Below are 21,388 nucleotides of genomic sequence, written 5' to 3'. Positions count from 1 at the left end.
CAGCAAACACAGTCCCTGCCCACAAACCTGCAGTCTGGACTTCCAGCAGGAGCACGGTCCTGGGAACGGAGAGCCTCCGATAACAGCTTTGGACCTTAAGACTTTTGCACGGTTTTGCTCTCATAGGGGCAAGTACACGGATTATTACTCAAGATCTTTTATGTCTCCTGCTATTGTAGGTGTATTTGTTCCATATTCTCTCCCTCTCTCCCTCCCCCTCTCTCCCTCCCTCCCTCCTTTTTATGCTGCAGTGCAGCTTGGCTTTTACTGTTTGTCATAGTCTGTGAAAGAGAGATTTTTGTGACTTGATGGCAGTCAAAGGTGGGAGTGATTTGTGAACTTTGAGACTCAACTTTTCTTTAAGTGGAGAGACAGGAAGAGGGCATTTTGCTTCTAGGAAACTGGACCTTTATGGATGAAGTAAAGAAAGAGGAAGAAAAATATATCTTAATCATAGCAGTTAATGTTAATTTAGCATTTCCTATTTGTCAGGCACATGCTAAGCAATGTCTCCATGTTATTTAATTGGTAAAATACCCCTATGAGGCAGGTACCGTTATCCCATTTTACATAGGAGGGAACTTAGATTAAGTGACTTAACTGGCTCCGTAGGTGATGGAGCCAGCCTTCAGATGCAGCTGGGCTCCTTCCAGCTCTGTGCCTTCCCTGCACGCCTACGTTATGTTGCCTTCTGAGGAAGCTGGTTGTTGGATAGTGATGTAGCTCTTGGATGAGAACAACTATTCAGGCGTTGTGCAAAGGAAAGATACGGGCCCACTTCAGCCAAAGAACGGTTAGCCTAACATGGATTGTACATGAGGGAATTTCAAGACAAAACAAAAAATCTCTGCTGTGAAAGGCAGGAGACATTTGATGACTCCAAGCGTTGTGTAATGATGAAATACTAAGATTATCTGCTTTTATTCAGGGGAAAATTAAATAGTTGATTAACTGGCTATTGAAAAAAGAAGATAGAATCTATTTATGCATTTTTTAAAAGCAAATCAATTGAGAAGAAAGGGGAAATCAAAGGGTCCAGACGGCTCATGGCATTTTGTGTGGAACCACACCACAGTTTCATGTGGATTCTTGGCAATCTTCTCAGAAAAACAAGAACAAAAACAGGAACAGCGCTTAAGGTTTGAATGAGGACAATTATACTGATCAAAGGACTATTAGAAGACACCTTATCAATTCGTGGAAGTTATGGGACACTTATTTCAAAGTTATTCGAAAAGTATTTGTGTTTCATGGGCTGTAAATTATTTCTCTAACCTTCCCATCCATCTTACTATTAGTGTTCTTCCTGGGATTTAGAATTTCTCTCTGTAGGCTTCTGTTCAGAGGAAGTTGTTTTGCTGTGTTTGATTTTTCCTTTTTCTTTTTCTTTTTTTTTAACATCTTTATTGGAGTATAATTGGTTTACAATGGTGTGTTAGTTTCTGCTTTATAACAAAGTGAATCAGCTATACATATATCCCCATATCTCTTCCCTCTTGCGTCTCCCTCCCTCCCACCCTCCCTATCCCACCCCTCTAGGTGGTCACAAAGCACCGAGCTGATCTCCCTGTGCTATGCGGCTGCTTCCCACTAGCTATCTATTTTACATTTGGTACTGTATATATGTCCATGCCACTCTCTCACTTCGTCCCAGCTTACCCTTCCCCCTTCCTGTGTCCTGAAGTCCATTCTATACATCTGCACCTTTATTTCTCTCTTGCCCCTAGGTTCTTCAGAACCATTTTTTTTTTTTTTTTTTTTTTTAGATTCCATATATATGTGTTAGGTTATACTATTTATTTGTCTCTTTCTGACTTCACTCTGTATGACAGACTCTAGGTCCATCCACCTCACTACAAATAACTCAATTTCGTTTCTTTTTATGGCTGAGTAATATTTCATTGTATACATGTGCCACATCTTCTTTATCCATTCATCTGTCGATGGACACTTAGGTTGCTTCCATGCCCTGGCTATTGTAAATAGAGCTGCAGTGAACACTGTGGTACATGACTCTTTTTGAATTATGGTTTTCTCAGGGTATATGCCCAGTAGTGGGATTGCTGGGTCGTATGGTAGTTCTATTTTTATGATTTTTCCTTTTTCTTTCTCTGCCTCCTTTTACTAATCCTGTCTAGTAGTTTGAATGGTTTCCAGGATCCTGAGAGTAGAGTCGGGTTTTCTTGAAGTGGCTAAGGCTCCCATCCTGCGGCCATGTCAGGGGTGTTTCAGGTGTGTCATTGAGCTCGTGGGAATTTGGACGCACTGTTAGAGGCTGTGTGTCTCGAGCCTTAAGGCACCCCAGCTTTCTATGGGTTATATGGCCTCAGGCGGTGATCCCTCACCCTGTCTTCTTGGCCTCTTTTCTGCTGGCCAGGGGGGAGCCTGGTTCATACACAGCCTCCTACCAGCCAGGGGTGAACTTTTATTCCCCCTAATCAGACAGAAGCCAAACTCCTGGTTTCCTCTGCTTGCCATTTTGTGCTTCATTTGTTTCTGGCCCATGAAGACTTTTTTTTCCTCCTGTGTTTGTGTCTAGAGTGAAATGGGGTGTTGAGAGTGTGAACTCATAACGTCATCTTTACTCAGAAAAGATAGACCTATTTCAAATAAACATAACAAAAATCTACCTCAAGGTAAATGGACTGACTTGTGAGTATAAATCATAAAGGGAGGTCTGCATGATCATCTCTCAGAAGTTTTAAAGAGACTGCCTTCTTTTCCCTGCTCTGTATGGGATATCGAGTTGGTTTCCAGTAAGTTCCACCGCATTTCTGAGAGTCTCTGTTTCTACTCAGGGCTGTTTACAGCCGCAGCCAGTGATCCCAGGTTGTTGGGATTTCTGAGTTTTCACGTCCTTTTTAATGCCTTTAAATCCCCTTCTTGTAGTTTATTAGAGGTATCTGCTTTTACTGTGTCTAGTTTGTGCTTTAGCAGCTCAGGAGCAATAGCTAACGTAGTCGTCAGCACTACTTTAGCATCTGGCATTTTTTTCCTTTACTTCAGTTGGTAAGTTTAGTGAGTATTGTGTGTAAGGGAAGAGCTAGAGAAGTGCTGGCTGGAGATCTAGGAGCAAATCGCCCAGTTTTGGGGGAAAGGGAGGGATTTTGGACACTAGTGTAGATCTGGATTTTTAGTTTACCACTTTGGGTGAACATAGTGGTATCCCTTTCTAGAAGGTAAACACAGTTTTAGATTTCTTGCCAGATAGGCAAGTTTGACATCCTGGGAAGTACTCGTCTTGGAGGAGAAAGGATTTTAGATGCAAGTCAACAGACCTGGCATGACTCCGACTCTGCCACTTTTGATTATTTTGTCTTGAGCAAATAACATGACCTCTGTGTACCTCAGTTAATAAATCTGCAAATTAACTGAATTTGACTAAGCAATTTCCAAGGTTTCCCCAGTGTTCCACAGATTCCCAAGGTACATGCCATGGTCTCAGGGATGTTCAGGCCACATCTAGAGCTGGGTTTAGTTCTTTACTGAAAGGTCCTCTGCACCAGAGCGGCTAAGAGGTTGGCCTTTGGTGTGTGGCAAACCTAGCTTTGAATGTCAGCTCTGCCTCGCAGATGATTAAGGAGGTCACTAAACCTTCCAAGTCTTGGTTTCCTTATCTACAAAATGGAGACAAAAATTATATCTATTGTAGAGAGTTGTTTTGAAGCTTAATAAGATAATTCAGTAGAAAAATTTGCTCAGGGACTAGCACATAGAAAGCAATCAGTATGCCTCTCTTTTTGTTAATTGTAAACTCCTTGAGAGCAGGCATTCTGCCTTACCTATCTTAGTGTAGTTCATTTACCTTTTTATTTCAATTACTTAGTTCCATGTTTTATATGCAGTGGTGTTCAATAAATGTACTATTAAAGTACAATTTTTAAAAAATTAAAAAAAAATAATTATCATACAAATTTAGAATGAATACAATGTCAAAAATTTATTTAGCTTTTTAATAAAGGAATCAGCAAGATAATACAAGAAGAGGAAAATGATTATGTAGTTTATACCAAAATAATTTTTCTAAATTTGAGACAAAATTAGTTTATGCCCTTCTGGGGGAATAGAACCATAACCTTTAAAGTGATCTCTTCTTGACATTTGTATCTCTACAGGACAGAAATCCTCAAGTTAACCTACAGTCATAAAGTTCTTAGATAAGCCTGTGACACTACTCTAGAATGACATTGTGAGGATATGCAAGTTTCTTTTTGGTATTTCCAAGTTTGGGGTAATTTTTCTAAATAGTTATAATAAGACTAAACCCAAAGTATTACTTATCTTAGAAAAAGATTAAACAGGAATATGATTCTAGTATATAAGTATCTATTTTCTGCCTAAACTTATAATAAGTACTAAGTTCATCCGTAATTATGTTTTCATAATGTTTCATTAAGGGGAATGTAGGGATATTTAGGAAAGCACGACTAATTTCTAAGATAACATGGAGAGTAACCATTTAATAAGTGCTTACATGGGCCATGCACCATAATGAGGATTTTATATACGTTTTAGTTTAATCTATAAACAATCTTGTGAGGTAGGCGTTATCTCCATTTTGAAAATCAGATAAATGAGTCTGTGAGGTTAAATAACTTAATCAAGATTACAAAGCCAATATGAGCCAGAATTGAGATTTAATCTGATTCTGAGTCTTAACATTTCCTGCAGTGCCCTATGTATATACCTCCCTAAATTGTAAACTCTCCTGAATTTTAAAGTACATCTCTAGTTGACATGTAGATGAATGGGTCTAGTTTTGCTTATATGATACAGCATATACAAAATGGTTCTCTTCCCTGTAAGAGACTTGCCATTTTGAAACTGCTTGAGATAAGTGGTCTTTCAGTTCCCTGGTCACTGGATTAAAACATGCATGTTTTAAAGAAAAATGGAACTATTCAGTTCCCTGGTCACTGGATTAAAACATGAATGTTTTAAAGAAAACTGGAACTATTCTATTTGCTCCTTGAAAATAGAGCTATTCTGTTGGCTCCTGTTCTCAGGTTGTCGTCTTTGTAACTTACCTATCTTTCTTATATCTCTTCTGGTCCCCAAAATATCTGTAGGTGGGCTGGATCCTTTCCATTCTGGATGAACTGCAGCTGAGCCCTCAGCCTCCGGTTGGGGTCCTTCCTCTGGGGACTGGGAACGACCTGGCTCGAACTCTCAACTGGGGAGGGGTAAGAACTGCCCTCAGGGGCTGCCCATGTCATCCAGCAACAGATCCCCAAACCCACAGATGCTCAAGTGGAAGGGGCATATGCTACTCTTGTTCAAGGAACAAGTTAGAGTTGAGAATCAAGGTCCCCATGAACCATGGTTTTTATCTGGTGACTTCTTCAGTTTAAACTTATAGTCAGCTAGAGAAGAGGGGAACATTTTATATTAAAAAAAAAAATGGGGGTTAGTACACAGGCCTGGGGCTTTTTGAGGTACCCACTAAAGACAGAGGGTGGGTTGGCCTCAGGTCCTCATGTTAAACAATCACAGAGACTTGAATTGCTCCTGACCCCCCAGTCCTCTCCAGAAGAGTGAGTCTGGTTCAGATTTACAGTCCTTACTTTGGAAGAGTTATGGCTTTGTTTGAGCATTTAGTTTTCTGGTCAGTGTCGTCATGATTTTGGCTATACAGGTAACCAACTGTCCTCTTCAACATGGAGCCAATTCAGGCAAGCTTGTTGAAAGTAGTTTACCGGTCACTAACCAGCCATTTTTATCATCATCATCATCATTATTTTTATAGTACTAAGAAAATAAGAAAGCACAATATGCTAACATATGCTGCCCCACCAGCTCTTTAACTGCTCATATGAGACCATTGCCTGGGCTGGGCTCCATGAAAATTATCTTCAGATATTAGCAGATGTTAATCTGGCTTTTGGGTGCATTCACCTCCCATAGGTGATAATTATGTCTGGACATTAGCAGATATTTATTTGGCTTTGGATGAATTAACCTCCCATCGGTCTTTTTTTTTTTAAGTAAGCATAGTATAAATAATAAATATATTTACATGAAGCAGCTAAATGTATTATTGGTATTAATTCCTCTTATCCAAATCAATGACTTGACTGTCCTTAATAATCGTGCTATCAGTAATGTGTGCTCAAGGAATAAGTCGCTAGCTCCCTAGCAGGGCTATTCCTCAGTCAGACTTGCCTTAGGTCCCGGAAGGAATGGTGTCCTAGTACAAGGTCAGGGAGAGGTGAGTGAAATGGAACGTCAGTGGAAGAAATTGTCTAGCCGATGTCACCTTGATTCTTTTCCCGCTTTTCCACATACACTTGTTCTGTGTATCCTCCAAATTCCCCTAGTACAAGGCCTGGGATGACCTGTTTTCACTCTGATAAAAACAGCCATCCAGTATGGATCTCAAAAGCCTGCCGGTGGCTTTTGGTTCTTGGTGCTGGCAAAAGTCATTCCTCAACTCAAACCAGCTAGAGTTAGTATTTCTGTGCACATTACCCATGCCTTTTGTCTTAAATTCTAAGTACCTCGAGGAAAACCGTTTACTGTCCCAGCCTTGCTAATTGCAAAATAAACAGCTGTAGAACAAGGGCTCCACCTTGCATGAAATACCTTTGGCTGTACTGTTCCCTACTCCAGACAGCAATGTGTGTGCTCTTTGATTCCTTAGGGCTACACTGATGAACCTGTTTCTAAGATCCTTTGCCAAGTAGAAGATGGGACAATTGTACAGCTAGATCGCTGGAACCTCCATGTGGAAAGAAACCCAGACTTGCCTCCAGAAGAACTTGAAGATGGCGTGTGTAAGGTTAGAGAGTTCTTCCTTCAGCAGAAAGCTAACCCTGGAGTATCTGCCTGAGTCACAGGAAATACATTCCTGGCTGGAGGGTCATGTGCTGATTCCTTCCTATGAGATGACAGGACGGTGTTTGAGTTGACGGCTACTAGGGCTATGAGTATAACACTTCCTGATGATTCTGCCCCGTAGACTTCTAAAGACCAAGATTTCCTACCCACTTCCATAGCGCAGGGAGCTGTTCTCTGTTCTCAAATTCCACACCAGAAAGAAATATATCAGTTTTCTAATCTTTCAAATTCATTGCAAACTCTTAACCTATGAGAAGTTTAAAAAAATCATATGATTTGAAGCATTAGGTACAGGGTCTTTCAATAGAAAGATAAATGCCTGAGATTTCTGGTCTGATAGCAAATATTACAGTTTCATCACTTGATTGGGACATCAGGATGCCTAAATAAATGTTTGACTTCGTGTTTTTCCTTCAGTGATTGAACTTGTATCTCAACCCAAGACAAACCAAGGGACATAATTGTAAAAATGCTACTATAGAGCTTCAGGGGAACATTTGGCTTTAAGTTCTGGCCTCAATCTCAGATAAATTTGATAGGTTTCTGAGTAGACACTTGCTTTCTATTACTTTCCACTTTTCTTCTATGACAGTGTTTTCAAACTTTTGTTGTGTAAGAATCTCCAGGTGTGCCTATAAAATGCAGATGACAAGGTCCTATTCCCAGTGATTCTGATTAAGTAGATGCAGGGTGAAGGCATCTGTACTTTAAACAGCATCCCTGCTATATTGGATTGTGCCATTGATTGAGGCCAAGATTTCATGGTGGTTTCAGCCTTAAAATCTGATATCATTTTAGACCAAATCAATGCACCTTTATTGATTAGTACCATGAACCTGACCAATTGTGGTAGATGCTCAAGTTACTTATTTGGCTAAAATTGGTTAAAACATGTTTTGTCTTACCTTCATGGTTTTTTCACCTAAACTATGATCCAGAAACTATAAGGTTTTTAGTAGATATCATGATTGCTCAGTTGATCTTGAGTTCATGACATCACAATGTTGTTTAAACAAGTGTCATCTTGGGATATAATACTTCTTTCTAATGTATTTGACTTACAGAAATTGGATAGAAAACAGCTAAAGTACAAAGAAGTGTACCATATGGAAATGTTATGGACCTATCCCCACTCAACTTGGAATGGTTAGAACCTCAATAGCAATCTATGTTTAATTCTCTTCCCAACAGCTTAAGAAATGGAAAGACTTCTTGGTGCAGCCTGGGAACATTAATCCAGATAATTAAAGGGTTTTGAAAGTGGATTTTGAGGAGATGTGTAGGAAATCAGGGCAATTTTTCCTGGAAAATATGAATAAGAACTTAATAACAGACTAAATTGTGATGTTATTTAGGGGATGGTGACCAGATGTTCTCCGAAGTTATCAGTGGATGCTAAGACATGGGTTAGAATTGTAGCCAAAAGAGCATAAATGGTAGAAATGAACATATCTGCGCTTTTGGCAGGATCACCAACCCTTGCTGTCATTACCAAGGACTTGTATTTTGTTTCAGTGCAGGAACTGGACATTCTCATATTTGAAGCCAGGAGAGTGAGATATGTTTTGGCAATGTTCTATGTGTTTAGTTTCTCTCCCTGTTCTCCAGTCGGTTGTAACTACTTCTAAGGGCTGATCTGACCTCTGAATCAGTACAAGCTCTGACTCGGCGTTCCATCGAAGGGTTCATCCTTTATTTCAATTTCTCTCTTTCTGCATTAATATCTCTCTTGCTCTCCCTCTGACTCTTCCTCTCATTTCATTTTTCTCTTAATGGGACACGATTATCGCTCTAGTCAAACAGAAAATCTTACTGATCAAGGGGCATATGAAACCCTGTAATGAACTTAACTTTTGAAATCTTGAGGCCAAACACTTATTTCTAATAGAAGAGAAGTGCATTTCTATCTGGAAGATAAACCTGATAATTATCTGGAGACATTATCCAGGCTGAGATAAAATTACCTCTCCATTTACTTTAACGTTTATCTTTCATTCTGAGTTGCAGGAGGAAAAGTGTAAGAACCACCATTTGCCTTCTAGCATTTTCCACATGCTTTTCTAATTGTTCTAACATTAAACTGAAGCCTTCAAATCATATCAACTTTGTAGTTTTAATGCAGGACTTTAGGCTGCATAGTTTGTTCTTTCCTTTACTCAGCTTGTAGCAGTAACAGCCAGGGACCCAGAGGACTCTGGGAAGGAAGGCTAAGGCTTGTATGTGTATCTGTGTGTCTGCGTCGCATATTTCACAGTCATATTAAAGATAAGAGTTTATAGACTAAATAGGAATCTGAATACTGATAAATACACACACACATATATATTTTTATTTTTATTTTTCCTCTAGGTTGAGAATAGTTGAATGGCTCCCACTGACTTATTGCTTACATGACTTTTATCAAAAAATATATTTTTTTGGAAAATAAGTGAAGGGTGAACAAATGTTATTCATTTTAAGTTGCAGTATTAATATGCTGAACATAAATTCTTGAAAAAACTTGCATCCACTGATTAAGAAGGTTAGACACGATCCTTACAATTGAATTTTACTTGCTAAGTTTGCTTGTTGAATCATCCTTTGTAACTATTACAAATGTGCATCCCTCAGCTTAATGAGGTTCTCTTATTACAATATCCACAAGAATGGTTCTCATTGAATAATTTGTATTTGTATCCCTTTTTTCCTAAACTATTTAAAATTCTTAGGAGTATCGTTTGAGTTGAGCTTTCACTAAAGAATTAATTCAAAAATCCCTTGTTCCTTCTACATAGACACCCCTGCCTTGAGTTTTAATTGATCGTTCTCCCAGGGACTTGCCCCAGAGACAAGTGTCTGGCTTTAGGTTTTATTTTCCTCTTTTTGCCTGGTTAGACACAACTTCACCTCTGCCTTTGTTCATCATTGCAGCTTCCTCTGAATGTTTTCAATAATTACTTCAGCCTCGGATTTGATGCCCATGTCACGCTGGAGTTCCATGAATCCAGAGGTGAGGACAACGTCCCATTTCCATCTCCCAGGGAGGAAGTTTCCAGCAGGTGTTTTGCATGTTCCGTTTTGTTCGCATATCACTTAAATGTTGACAGTGTGTCTAATGCTGTTCCATTTGAACCTTCATGTTGACCCTGGGAGCTAGACAAGATAGGAACTTATTACAGATGTTACTTTGAGACCTCATTGTTTAGGGTATCAGAGATGGTAAAGGTCAGGACCAGATGTTTGTTCCGGGACTCAGGACTGCTAATCTTTAGGTTTGACTAGAAACTTTGAAGTTAGTGAACTACTAAGAAGTGACAAAAAGAGAATCTTTCACTAAAGTCATTAGAATACTTACAGCTTCTCAAACCACCAATTATTAAAGTTCAGGACTTTATAGCCAAGGTCATTGAAATCTTGTAGCCAAACATAAAAGTCTTCCCTATGTGCACAAAAGAGACAACAGGCACCTTAGAACAGTACGGGGGCTGACTATAGGTGGTTTAGGTTGAAAGAAAAGGGCTTGACGGTGATTGGATTAGGCATGCAAGGTGCTTGGAATCTCCACTGGACGAGGTAGTATGAATGAGGGCTGGTGGTCATTTAAGTACTAGAAGAGATGGAATCGAGATTTGGGGAAGCAAAATAACTTTTGAAAGAGAAATAAGATGAAATAATGACAAGTTAAATATTTCATCAAAATTTTCTTATGTCATTCAGAACTGAGAAAGTTTAGGATTTTGGCTTATGCTTTGAAGCCTTAATCTCTTGATTTCTTGGTCTCTCTTAATCTCTTTCTCTCTCTTAAACTCTCTTCTTGTATAATACATCTGTGTCTCTGCCTGTACCTAGTCCCTTGTGAACATGGTAACATGTAACCAAAATAATGCTTGGCTGCAGGGATAAGTAATTTGTGAGATAAAAGTCATAATGAGGGATTATTTTACTTTTCCTCTAGATTCTGCAAGAGCCTCTAAGCTTTTAACTCATAGAATTTGAAATACAGAGTACAAAAGGCAAAGTTCAACTGTTCAGATTCCACTAATAATGCAGAGAAAATTCTGATAACACTTTTATATACTAAAGATCAGGAATGGGGCTATAGGATTAAGGCTGTTAGAAGACAAAATAAAAGTAGAGTATAAACCTGTAATTCTCTTACTGAATTCAGCAATTTTGTTAGACTTTGCATTCCTGGTTTCATGAGGCTTTGAGGGTCAAATGCTGAGCCAAATAGAAGCAATACTGATTAAAGAAGGAGTCATAGTTTTCTCTGATTAACCAGAAAATCACAGATAGAAAGGTTGGTTGACAACAGAACCATAAATATCAAATACCCAAATCAGAAACACCCACACGCTCCACACCTCCCTCTCTAGACAGTTCTCGGAGATTAGATATTCAGAGGGTCCTACATTAGGGCTGGCATTTATAACCTGTCGCCTTTCCTAATTTAAGGAGAGTAGATTTGGGGAAGTAACTGGAGATTTCTTTCTCCATTTCTTACCCCATTTATTTCTCATGTTCTTTGGGAGACTCTGGATCTGGGCTTCCTAATAAAATCTTTACGTTTCTTAACAGTACTTGTAAAGTAGTACAATTATCACTAATGCATGAACCTCCAAATTAGACATCCTGCCATGAAAAGAGGCCTAAATGAGTAAGTGGTGGACAGAGAGCTCATTCAAGGGAGCCTAATATTTTGTCTTATTAATCTGAGAGTTATCCTAATGATATGTTTCCTTGTACTGTGGTGAAACTTTGGTGCCTCAGAATGAGAGGGCAGCAAAGAGAGACCTCACGGTGGAAAGACCAGGCTTAGAAAGAATTCTTGTGGGAAAGTGATTTTTTTCTTTTCTTTGAAACTATGGAACTATTTCATTTTAGAGAGGAACATGCAAATTGTGGTGTATATGTATGTCTACATCGTTTTATATGTGTGATTATAAAATAATTGGTTGAAAGATGCCAAGAGCTAATACTTTACTTTGAATACTTTATTGCCGAGGCTTAGTGTAAGTGCTTTCCTGCAATCGGAAAAGGAATTGCAAACATTTTCCCTGCAGGGAAGCCAAGGCCCTTGAGGAAAAAACAGCCACTGAAGAGCTGGATAAGGGAGGATTGCTGTTGACTGAGAGTAATGCATACCATATTTATGGAGAGGATATTGAGATGGTACACAATAAATATGCACAAACTATTGGAACCAGATTTGGTTGATATGCCTAGACCAGACGTGTGGACTTCTTAGTATCTGTTAGTCTATTCTTTTTGCGTTAAGTAAAAAAAAAAAAAAAAAATCATTATTTATGATGAAAGGTATAATTACTCAAGCTATTATTATTATTATTTTTACTGTTTTCCGTTTATTTGGATTTTCCCCATATTTTTACCTGGATAGTCAAGAAATCGCAAGCTCAGCTGCAGAAAGAAGAGAAAGATAGCAGGCCGCATTTTCAGTAGGGGCATACGTACTTACTTTGTTGGTAGATTGTGTGAGTGCCTATTCTCAAGCCACGCAAACCATAGTTGAGACTTCAAACTGTTCTCAAATACAGCTGCTCAGGGACTGAGAGTTCATGATAAAACTTGTATCGTTTGCCATCAAATACTTGCAGAGTGATTCAAAGCCCCATGAGAGCCATTACCAAAAAACAAACAAAAAAGAGCTTGCATAGAATAACCGATTAGTTATTAGTCAAAAAATACAATACATTGGGAATTACGCTAATCCATTTACACGCAATGGGTAGTTAAACCAAGTCTCACTAAAGCAGGATCTTAAAAAATTTAATTGCAGAAACAATTTTTGGCATAGATGTGAAATAACCCATCAAATTGACATGGGACAAATGCAGACTTTTGCATTACTATTGATACTTACATTGTATTTCTTTTAGAAGGGACAATTAAAATGACATTTATTTTGAGACAGTTTATTAGTGGCATTACTGTGTAAATGCCTTTAGAATTACCAGTAAAAAATCAAGCAAGGAGTAAAGGTAGTCTTAACATTTTGATTGACTTAACATTTTGTATATAAAGAATGCAAACATATGAATAATTTCATCAGATAGAAGGTATACTTAATTTGATTGGAATACAGAAGCTTTTTTATTCTCATAGTGGCTAAGCCATGTGTGGCTAAACTGTTGCATATCAGAACGTGCAATTGTTTGGAACAGAATTGAGAGTTTTAATAGGATTGGTCATTTAATTGTCAGTTGGAGTTGTTTGCCCAGTGCTTTAATCACTACTGCATTATGACAGTGCTTGAGGAAGTACATTGAAAATATTCCAATCTATTAACATATAGTCATGTTAACAATGATTATGGTTATCAGGTAGCAAAGCAAGGTCTCACTTTGCCAGCTGCGTGAATTAGATTGTCACTTTCGGGGGGACATGAAGGATATTAAAACACATCAAACTTTTAGTCTGAGATTGGATGCTAAAGTTGTACTGCCTCATTGAAGTTACTTCTTATGCAGAGGATTTGAGCCTTATGCTACAAGGTCAAGGAAATACAACTATGACTCTAGAAGAGGCAGTTTTTAAATCTGATTTAGGATTTACTGTTTTCACCGAATATACAGAGACATGCAGATCAGCATGTTTCAAAGGATTATGAATGTTTCATGATTCATCTGGAGAACTGACAGATTTCTTTAAAAAAGTGTTATTTTCAGTGGCTTGCCAAATTTCATCATCACCATCACTGCAAAGGACACACTGCCAGGCTCTTGCCCAGCTAGTAAGACTTAGGCACAGTTTGCCCTGGAGAAACTGTCACTGTCCAAGGTTCTCTGTCACCTTCTTTTCCATCTTGAACCTCAACGTGGCATCTACTCATCATTCAAGACTCAAGTGTACTTGCCTCTGGAACGCTTTTCTGATCATTCCCTTTATGTGTGACTCCTACTTTGTCTTATAGAGACATCTTTCTATGGCATATACAAAAGGACATTTTATTTTTCATTTTCAGACCTGTCTCCCCCACTCTCAACAACATGAGGGCAAAAGACTATGTCTTATTTACTTTTATATTCCTTGTGCCAAGTCCAGTGGCTGTCTCAATGTTTGTTACAGGGACGGAATGTTTAATTGGAGGATGGGCCCGTATATAAAAGATAAATACAAGTAGAAGGGAATATAAAGTAAGGGTAAGATGAGTTGTCCAGGCAGTGTATAATGTGGGAGTTTGGTAGGGACTGTTGACAGGAGATAGGTATCAGGGGAAAGTTTCCAGAAAGGGTAGGAGGGAGTATAGTGGGAAATAAAGAAGGAGTTTGATGTAGACAAGAAGTAAAGTAGGCAAGGGCATTTCAGACAGGAAGGAAAATGAGTTTGTGCTAAAGATATGGGTTAGGTGACCAACTAATACATAGTGTAAGATTTTTGCAATGGTGTTAGAAACATGAAGATAATGTTGATAAAAATATTTGTCCTTAATGGGAGATGACATTGGAAGGAAAGAGTTTTATAATATATACAATTTGAATTGAAGGTGGCACTGTTACTGTGGGCATAGATTTTGGAGTCATTTATATATACATAACTGAAGTCTTAAGATTGAGTAGATATCCAATGCAGAGAATTTGGAAGATGTGTCTTATGTGGGGTTCAAATCACTTAACTGATTTTTATAAACATAGTGTCGAACTTATATTTGCTCCCTAATAGGCAAGACCAATTTCAGACAAAAGTCGGGTTTAGGATTCCATTCTAATGACACATATGTTATTGTGTTGTATACAAAGATGGGATTAATATATTAAACTATTGGAATGGATTATACCCAGGGTCTTATCATCATTATAAATGGATTACATCCAGAGCCAAATCATTTAGATGATTTAGATGATGAGATTTGCAAAGTATGAGCTAATGAGATTTAGATGAGATTTTTGGATTTTGAGTTGATGCTATAATGGAGATGAGACCTTTGGGGACCTGGGAGGGAGTGAATGTGTTTTTCATACGTGAAGAATGTGAATCATGGGGTCCAGAAGGTAGACGATGGTAGGTAGAATTTTGGTCTCCATGACCTTTGCCATCTGGTGTCATGCTTGCTATTCAAAGATAGGTTTGGGATTTGGAGACTTCCAGCTAGTCAGCCAGCTGTCTGATGAGAAATGACTTGGAGAAAGACCTACCCCTAAGAAGGGATTAATGATCATATGGGACAAAATATCAGAAAGCAAATATTTAAGTGGGTTCCTTTGGCATGTCTTGGAATTTTATTAGAAAGAATGTAAGGAAATAGTATTTCATTTGGGGATTTTATAATCTGTTGAGTTCATGTGAACATTTTCCGATGCAAATTCTCGTCTAATCGTTTTATAGTCCTCAACCTATAAAACATTCAGGAACAAACTCAAAATTAAACCATTTAAGTCAGAGCCTTTGTTGTCCTATGCCCTGGGTCCATTCTGCAGGTCATCTGTATATGTCTATATAGATATATATATATATATATTTATATAACTTCACTAAATCAAATGATGTTTCAAGGCCTGTCACAAACAACAGTACAGATGGTAGTTAGGAGTTTTTGCAAAATATGAAAACAAATTCTCTATTAATTATTATCCAAATTCCCCATATTTAATTAAATGTGAAACTGCATAGATAGGTTATGGAAGCCATGCCCTATGGAGGTCAAAGCAAATAATTGACCCTCCCCCTCCTCCCCCTCCCTCTTTCTTCTATCACCCCTGCGCTGTATCCCTGCCAGCCCTCTCTTTCGAATAGAGTCCAGAGTGTTCCAGCCCTTAATGTGCGTGTGAATCACCTGGAGAACTTGTTAAACCGGATTCCTAGACCCCAGCCCCCAGACATTCTAATTCAGTAGGTTCAGGGTAGAGCCTAACAATTTGCATATCTAGCAAGCTCCCAGTTGATGCTGCCACTGATGCCAGTTTGGGGCTACACTTTGCAGCACTGGACAACCATGCCAACTGCCTGTAACTAAGGGGAAGATGATGATGAAGCTGTTGGGTCCTTGGGATGGGGAGGGAGAGGGAAGAAGTAGGGGTGCTAATCTAACTCACTACCGTTAATCAGGTCTCTGTAACAAAACTACCTTTTCCCTTTTACAGAGGCAAATCCAGAGAAATTCAACAGTCGTTTTCGAAATAAAATGTTCTATGCAGGGGTAAGTATATATTTCATGTTTTGATGATTACATATTATTTATACTAATTCACTCATGGTAATAAAGATGCTAGCTGTACTCTGCTGATAATTACACACACATCTCAGGTGTTTACGTGTGTGTCTGTATATGGTTCATGTTTAATGTCTTGGTTTAAGAATGAAAGTAAGTATGTATTTCTTATGTTAGTGGCAGAGAGTTCATCATCTTTGAACTTAAAAGCCCTGAAAGTTGCACTGAGGGGATGGTATTCAAGGAGTGGTGTGAAAAGCAAACATCAAAGCCCATCTAGAGAATGAGGAAATTAGGTAGACTGAAAGATGTATGGCGTGTCTTGGGTTGGAATGTAGTTTTCATAGGGGTACGTATGAACTGACATTTGGATGAGAAATTGACGGAATATGGGAAGTTTTTCATGGAAACATAGATGAGATTAAAGGGGCCCCCTTCTTTTTCCTTCTCCTCCTACTCAGGGACATCCTTGGGTGTGAATGGCTGGAAAGAAGAAAAAGCGGCCTCTAAAATATTGATTTTAAAAAGTGTGGCTTAAATTTTACCACTGGATAGAGGGAATCGAAGTAAAATGGGGTGAAATAAGACATTCTCAGTGGCAAGTTAAAGATTATATCAGCACCTAATGGACAAATAGGAAGATCAGGAAAGGTAGTCAGATCTCCAAACTGACCCTTGAAATTACCTACATTTTCACGCTCCTACTGTGATCTTAAATTTTATTATAGGTTACATGTTGAAAACAGAGAAAGAATTCAACTTGACAGCCTCTGCACTAGTTTACTTTAGATTCAGCAAAAGGAGAACTTGTCTTATATTTTTGCATGACTTAGAATCACTAGGACCTATCTATCATACAGAAGTAAGGATTTGGCATAACCATGTAATGAAGATTTTTTCTTTCTTTCTTTCCTTGTATAGGCAGCTTTTTCTGATTTCCTACAGAGAAGCTCTAGAGATTTATCCAAGCATGTTAAAGTTGTCGTAAGTATTGAATGTGTTGACTCATTTCATTTAAATGTAAAAAGCATGCCCCCTAATGTGAACCCCAAATACCAGTTTATATACTTAATCAGTGGGCTGCATAGAACTTTAACTGAATTGAGTGTAGTTTGTTGAACCAACATTTATGAGCATTTAGTTATGTGTCGGGCGCTGTCTTAGTTGCTGAGGATGAAGTTAAATAAGATGACTGGCTTCACCACTGAAGAAACTCACAGCTGAGTCATGGGGAAGGGCACATAACTCTGGGCAGAACAATATAATAAATGTTGTTATTGGATTACTTGTATAATATACTGGTGGCACAAAGGGAGAAATGAAAACTGCCCATGGTGCAGTCGGGGAAGTCATCAAAGGAATAATGTTGAGCTGGCTCTTAAAGTAGAAATAGATGCTCACCAAACAAGTATCCTTTTTCCCAGCCAATCTGAAGAGTCTGCATCTCAGAAAAATACTTTGATTTCATTATTTTGTGGTCACTCACTCTCCAGCCTGGTCAAGGTCGTTCACCACTTAAGAGATTTTTTTTTTTTTGGTGCTATTTCTTTCTGGATCTCTATCCCAGGTTTTAGGGACACTCATCTTGGAGGCAAGGGAGATGGGAAGTCATCTTTTCTCTAAGAGATATATTTAAAAATAGCATATCATTGATTATTAAGAAAGACAAAGTGTTTCCTTATAGTAAACAAGTTAAAAGAGGGAATGAACATGACTTTGCTGCGCATACCTGTATAAGGAAAGAGAAACATGGAAGATAGAGAAAAATATATAGATGGGGAAGAAGGAATGGGAATATAGCAATGCTTGAATTTATCATGGAATAGATAAAGAATAGCATTTGTGCCAGGAGGGGACAGGACAAAAGTTATACATGCAAATAGAGACAAATATATGACCTTAAACTAATGGATTTATAGAGGAATATAGAGGAGCCTGAGAGGATACAAATTCAAACTTGTTGTCACCAATAAAGCCTATAGGAGACATGAATCTCCTAAATCAGTTGGAACAAAGAGTTTACCACTAATCACCCTTGGCATCAATTTCAGATGTTTCAGTTCTCATGAAATACCAAGGAAAAGCAAGTATCCTATAGCAGTAGGGACTTTTGAAAACTGAAATATTGCCTTTTTAAAGCTGGACACAAGAAAGACACATGGTCCATTGAACTGTGAAGATCTTGATTTTGATAAAATGATGGTTAGTTAAGTAGCAGCAACCTTGCCTCAAACTTCCCCTGTTTCTTCTTTGGCTGCCTTCAACCCAGCCAAAAATAAACTTTCCCTCCTCTTGCAGTATTTTCCACATTATCAGGAACATTGCAGCACCTGCTGGGAGAGCCAGTGAGTGGAGGGCAGTGGCCATATTGAATGGTAATGGTGTCCACTGTTTAAGTCAGCTGGATGGAAATTAAACTCTAGGCCGCCTCACCACTAGAGAGCTTTTCTCCCACATCTGGCAGTCCTCCTGATGAGAAATATCTCAGGCATGGTTGGCTGTATATCAGGGATTAAAAGAAGCTTGTAGAGAGGCCAAAGTGGCAGTCAAATAACTAGAAAAGATTTGATATCAGCCTGTACATGTAATATTCCAGGTGAATTGGTCTATGTAATCATCTTTTTTTTTTTATGAAGAGAAAAAAAACCAATAGAAACTAAGTCTGAACAATTCTGATTCAGTCCTAGGTCTATCTTTATGAGGTATATGACTTTGGGGAAAGCATTCAACCTTTCAGAAGAGTTTACTCTCCTCATCTGTAAAGCAGGCATAACAACATATGCATTTGAAGCAACAGTTACTGACCATTGTGCTGTGACACAGAGGGACACAAGGATATTTCTACAACGACATCATTGTATGTTTCCTGAGTGTGAGATGAAAAGGATGGGGGGGTTAGAGCAATTAGATGTACACATAACAGCAGACCATCTTATCTTTGCCACAGGGTGAAGTCAGTGTTTCCAAGGTAATAGTTAATAATGTCTCACATGAATACTACACACACACACACACACATACACACATACACACATACACATACACACACACACACACACATACACATACACACACACACAAACCCAGAGGACAGTAATGAAAACCTACATACAGCATTATTTTGTTCTACTTCACATGAGTTCTTCTTCTTCTTGTTTTGATGTATCAGTGTGTGAGCTTGTACACAGGAAGATATTTTGTATGCACATATTTTCCTTTGTGTGTTTGAAGTAGGGAAAAAGTTGAAAACTGCTGCTCTAAAGAGTTGTAAAGTTTAAATGCAATAATATATAAGAAAATTTTGTAAAACTCAATACATTGTAAGGTGCCCATCCTCATAGAATTTGATGAGTTTCCAGAATCGCTGATGATTTTTTCAGGAGGAAAAAGTAGAAAATTTTTTTAGAAAATGAATTCTGTTCTAAGTACAATAATATTAAGTATGATTTTTTTTCTGTAATGCAACAACACTGCTTTGCATGCTTTTAATGTATCACATGCTATTTTTAAAAAGTTCAGTTGCTTTCAACACTCAATTTTGATCATTTAAGATGTCTACATTTTTTCTTCACTGGTAGAGCCATCTATCAACTCATTTCAAGTCCTTAAATTGGGAGACCTCATGTTTATTTAAGTATCTGAGAGTGTTGTAAAAACACCTTCAATCAATGTCCAGAATTTGATTCCTATCTAAAAAACGTTTGAAAATACTTTGTTTCTTTAGGATTGTAAGATTTCCCAGGAACAATTTTTGAGAATGCTCATGAAAAAAAAAATTAGGCTGTATTAGGATCAGCTGGGAGGAGAACGAGACAACCTTGACCGCTAGCAGAGTCATTCTACCTGGATTGAAACTCCCTCTGAAGCCATCTTTAGAAATTAGCAGGGAGCTTAGGAATGCTTTACCCTCTCTCCAGCAGAGAAGACAATGGGGGAAATTCTGTGATGAGGGTGTGAGGAGAGCAAATATAAAAGCAGGCTTTATACCTTTGACATTGAGAGGCCTACAGTCGTGTCGAGAGTGTTCCTCTTTTGGCTTTTGTCACCAGTGGGAAATGAGAAAGGGAAATGAAACCCTTTTCTTTGATTAGTCAGATGACGCTCTTGAGGAAAGTACTAACTGGTGAGGGAAGCCACACACAAAGGTATTGAGGCCAAGCCACCTTGAGGCTCTTGAAACGCAGGGTCATGGCCAGGTTCAATAAAGCGGTTTATCTCAGAACACCAGTCACAGTCTGTAAGAGATTAAATTGATAAGAGCAAATCACTAATTAGTGATTGCTGCTACTAATTTATAGCAGATACTTTAAAAAAAAGCATGCAGGGTATATTCCTTTTAAACAGCGTTCAAAATATTATGTCGAACATTTTCAAAATAAAAATTATCTCAAAAAGCAAATAAAATAAATGGTCACATTCACAACTATTGTTTGAATCAGATGACTTTGGTAGAGATTGCTACTGCCTCAACTTGAGGATTCATCCTTTTTATTCTTTTAAACGTTCGTAAATTTTCTAATGTTGATAGCACAAGCCTAAGTATCCAATAATAATCCAAGGTTAAGAATGATGATAGTTCCTTTGATTGTGAGACCAGAGAAAAATCATTTTGGTCAAATGGGAGCTTTGTTTTTACATTAAATCAAAACAAATCCAAGCCCAGAGCCCTGGGTCTGGGAAAGTTATAATCAGAATAAATTTTCAATCATAGAAATGGGCATCCACTTCAGCAGAGACAGGGACAAGGGGAAGACCATGGTACATGCTATTGTCACCCTAGTTGTCTTTTAGACTTGTGCCTACTTCAGAATCCTTGCTTTCTCTGCTTTGATTGTTGCAGTGTGATGGAACAGATCTCACCCCAAAGATTCAGGAACTGAAGTTCCAGTGTATAGTATTTTTAAATATACCCAGGTAAGCTCTGTTCATATTGTTTCCTTGGTTTGATGTGAACTCCATTTGACTTAAGGTTTTCTGCTTTCATTGTAGAAAATTTCCAGGTATGAACAATGAAAAACAGTTATTTTAATGGCTTATTAAGGGTTTTCGAGTCTGATAATTTTGTTCTCCTACTTGGTTTGTTTAGTGTTATCTGTGGTCTTTTTTTGTGTATGTGATATGGCATGCATGGTGTATACTTACCCATCCTTAAGAAGCCCAGGCAGCCCTCTGGATTGGAACATTTTAATGTAATTCTCCATTACTGACGCCTTCCATCCCCTCACCCTCCAGGAATGATAGACTTGAACAAATCCCTGTTCTCAGTTTCCCAAAAGCTATTAGGCAACCATCCAGCCTGATTTCAGCATGGGATTCATTCAAATAATTGCCAGATGATTACTTTGAAGAAATAGGATCAATTAGAGTGGCATTTTCTAGCCAGGATGTCAACTCTCTTTGGTGCTA

General features: G+C 38.3%; 1 protein-coding gene across 2 annotated transcripts in view; it reads left to right on the top strand.

Annotated features, from left to right (window-relative positions):
* DGKI (diacylglycerol kinase iota) overlaps positions 1-21,388 on the top strand; it is a 447,792-nt gene that overhangs the window by 255,704 nt on the left and 170,700 nt on the right. For both annotated transcript variants that reach the window (XM_068550116.1, XM_068550115.1), the window contains exons 14-19: positions 5,070-5,183; positions 6,641-6,778; positions 9,748-9,826; positions 15,915-15,970; positions 16,904-16,966; positions 20,823-20,896. In XM_068550116.1, the coding sequence (XP_068406217.1) occupies positions 5,070-5,183; positions 6,641-6,778; positions 9,748-9,826; positions 15,915-15,970; positions 16,904-16,966; positions 20,823-20,896 (524 nt within the window). The remainder of the gene's footprint in view (positions 1-5,069; positions 5,184-6,640; positions 6,779-9,747; positions 9,827-15,914; positions 15,971-16,903; positions 16,967-20,822; positions 20,897-21,388) is intronic.

This window comes from Eschrichtius robustus, chromosome 8 (genome assembly GCF_028021215.1).
Source record: "Eschrichtius robustus isolate mEscRob2 chromosome 8, mEscRob2.pri, whole genome shotgun sequence".
Classification (NCBI taxonomy): domain Eukaryota; kingdom Metazoa; phylum Chordata; class Mammalia; order Artiodactyla; family Eschrichtiidae; genus Eschrichtius; species Eschrichtius robustus.
Note: the sequence above shows the minus strand (reverse complement) of the source record. Positions and strands in the feature narration are given on the sequence as shown.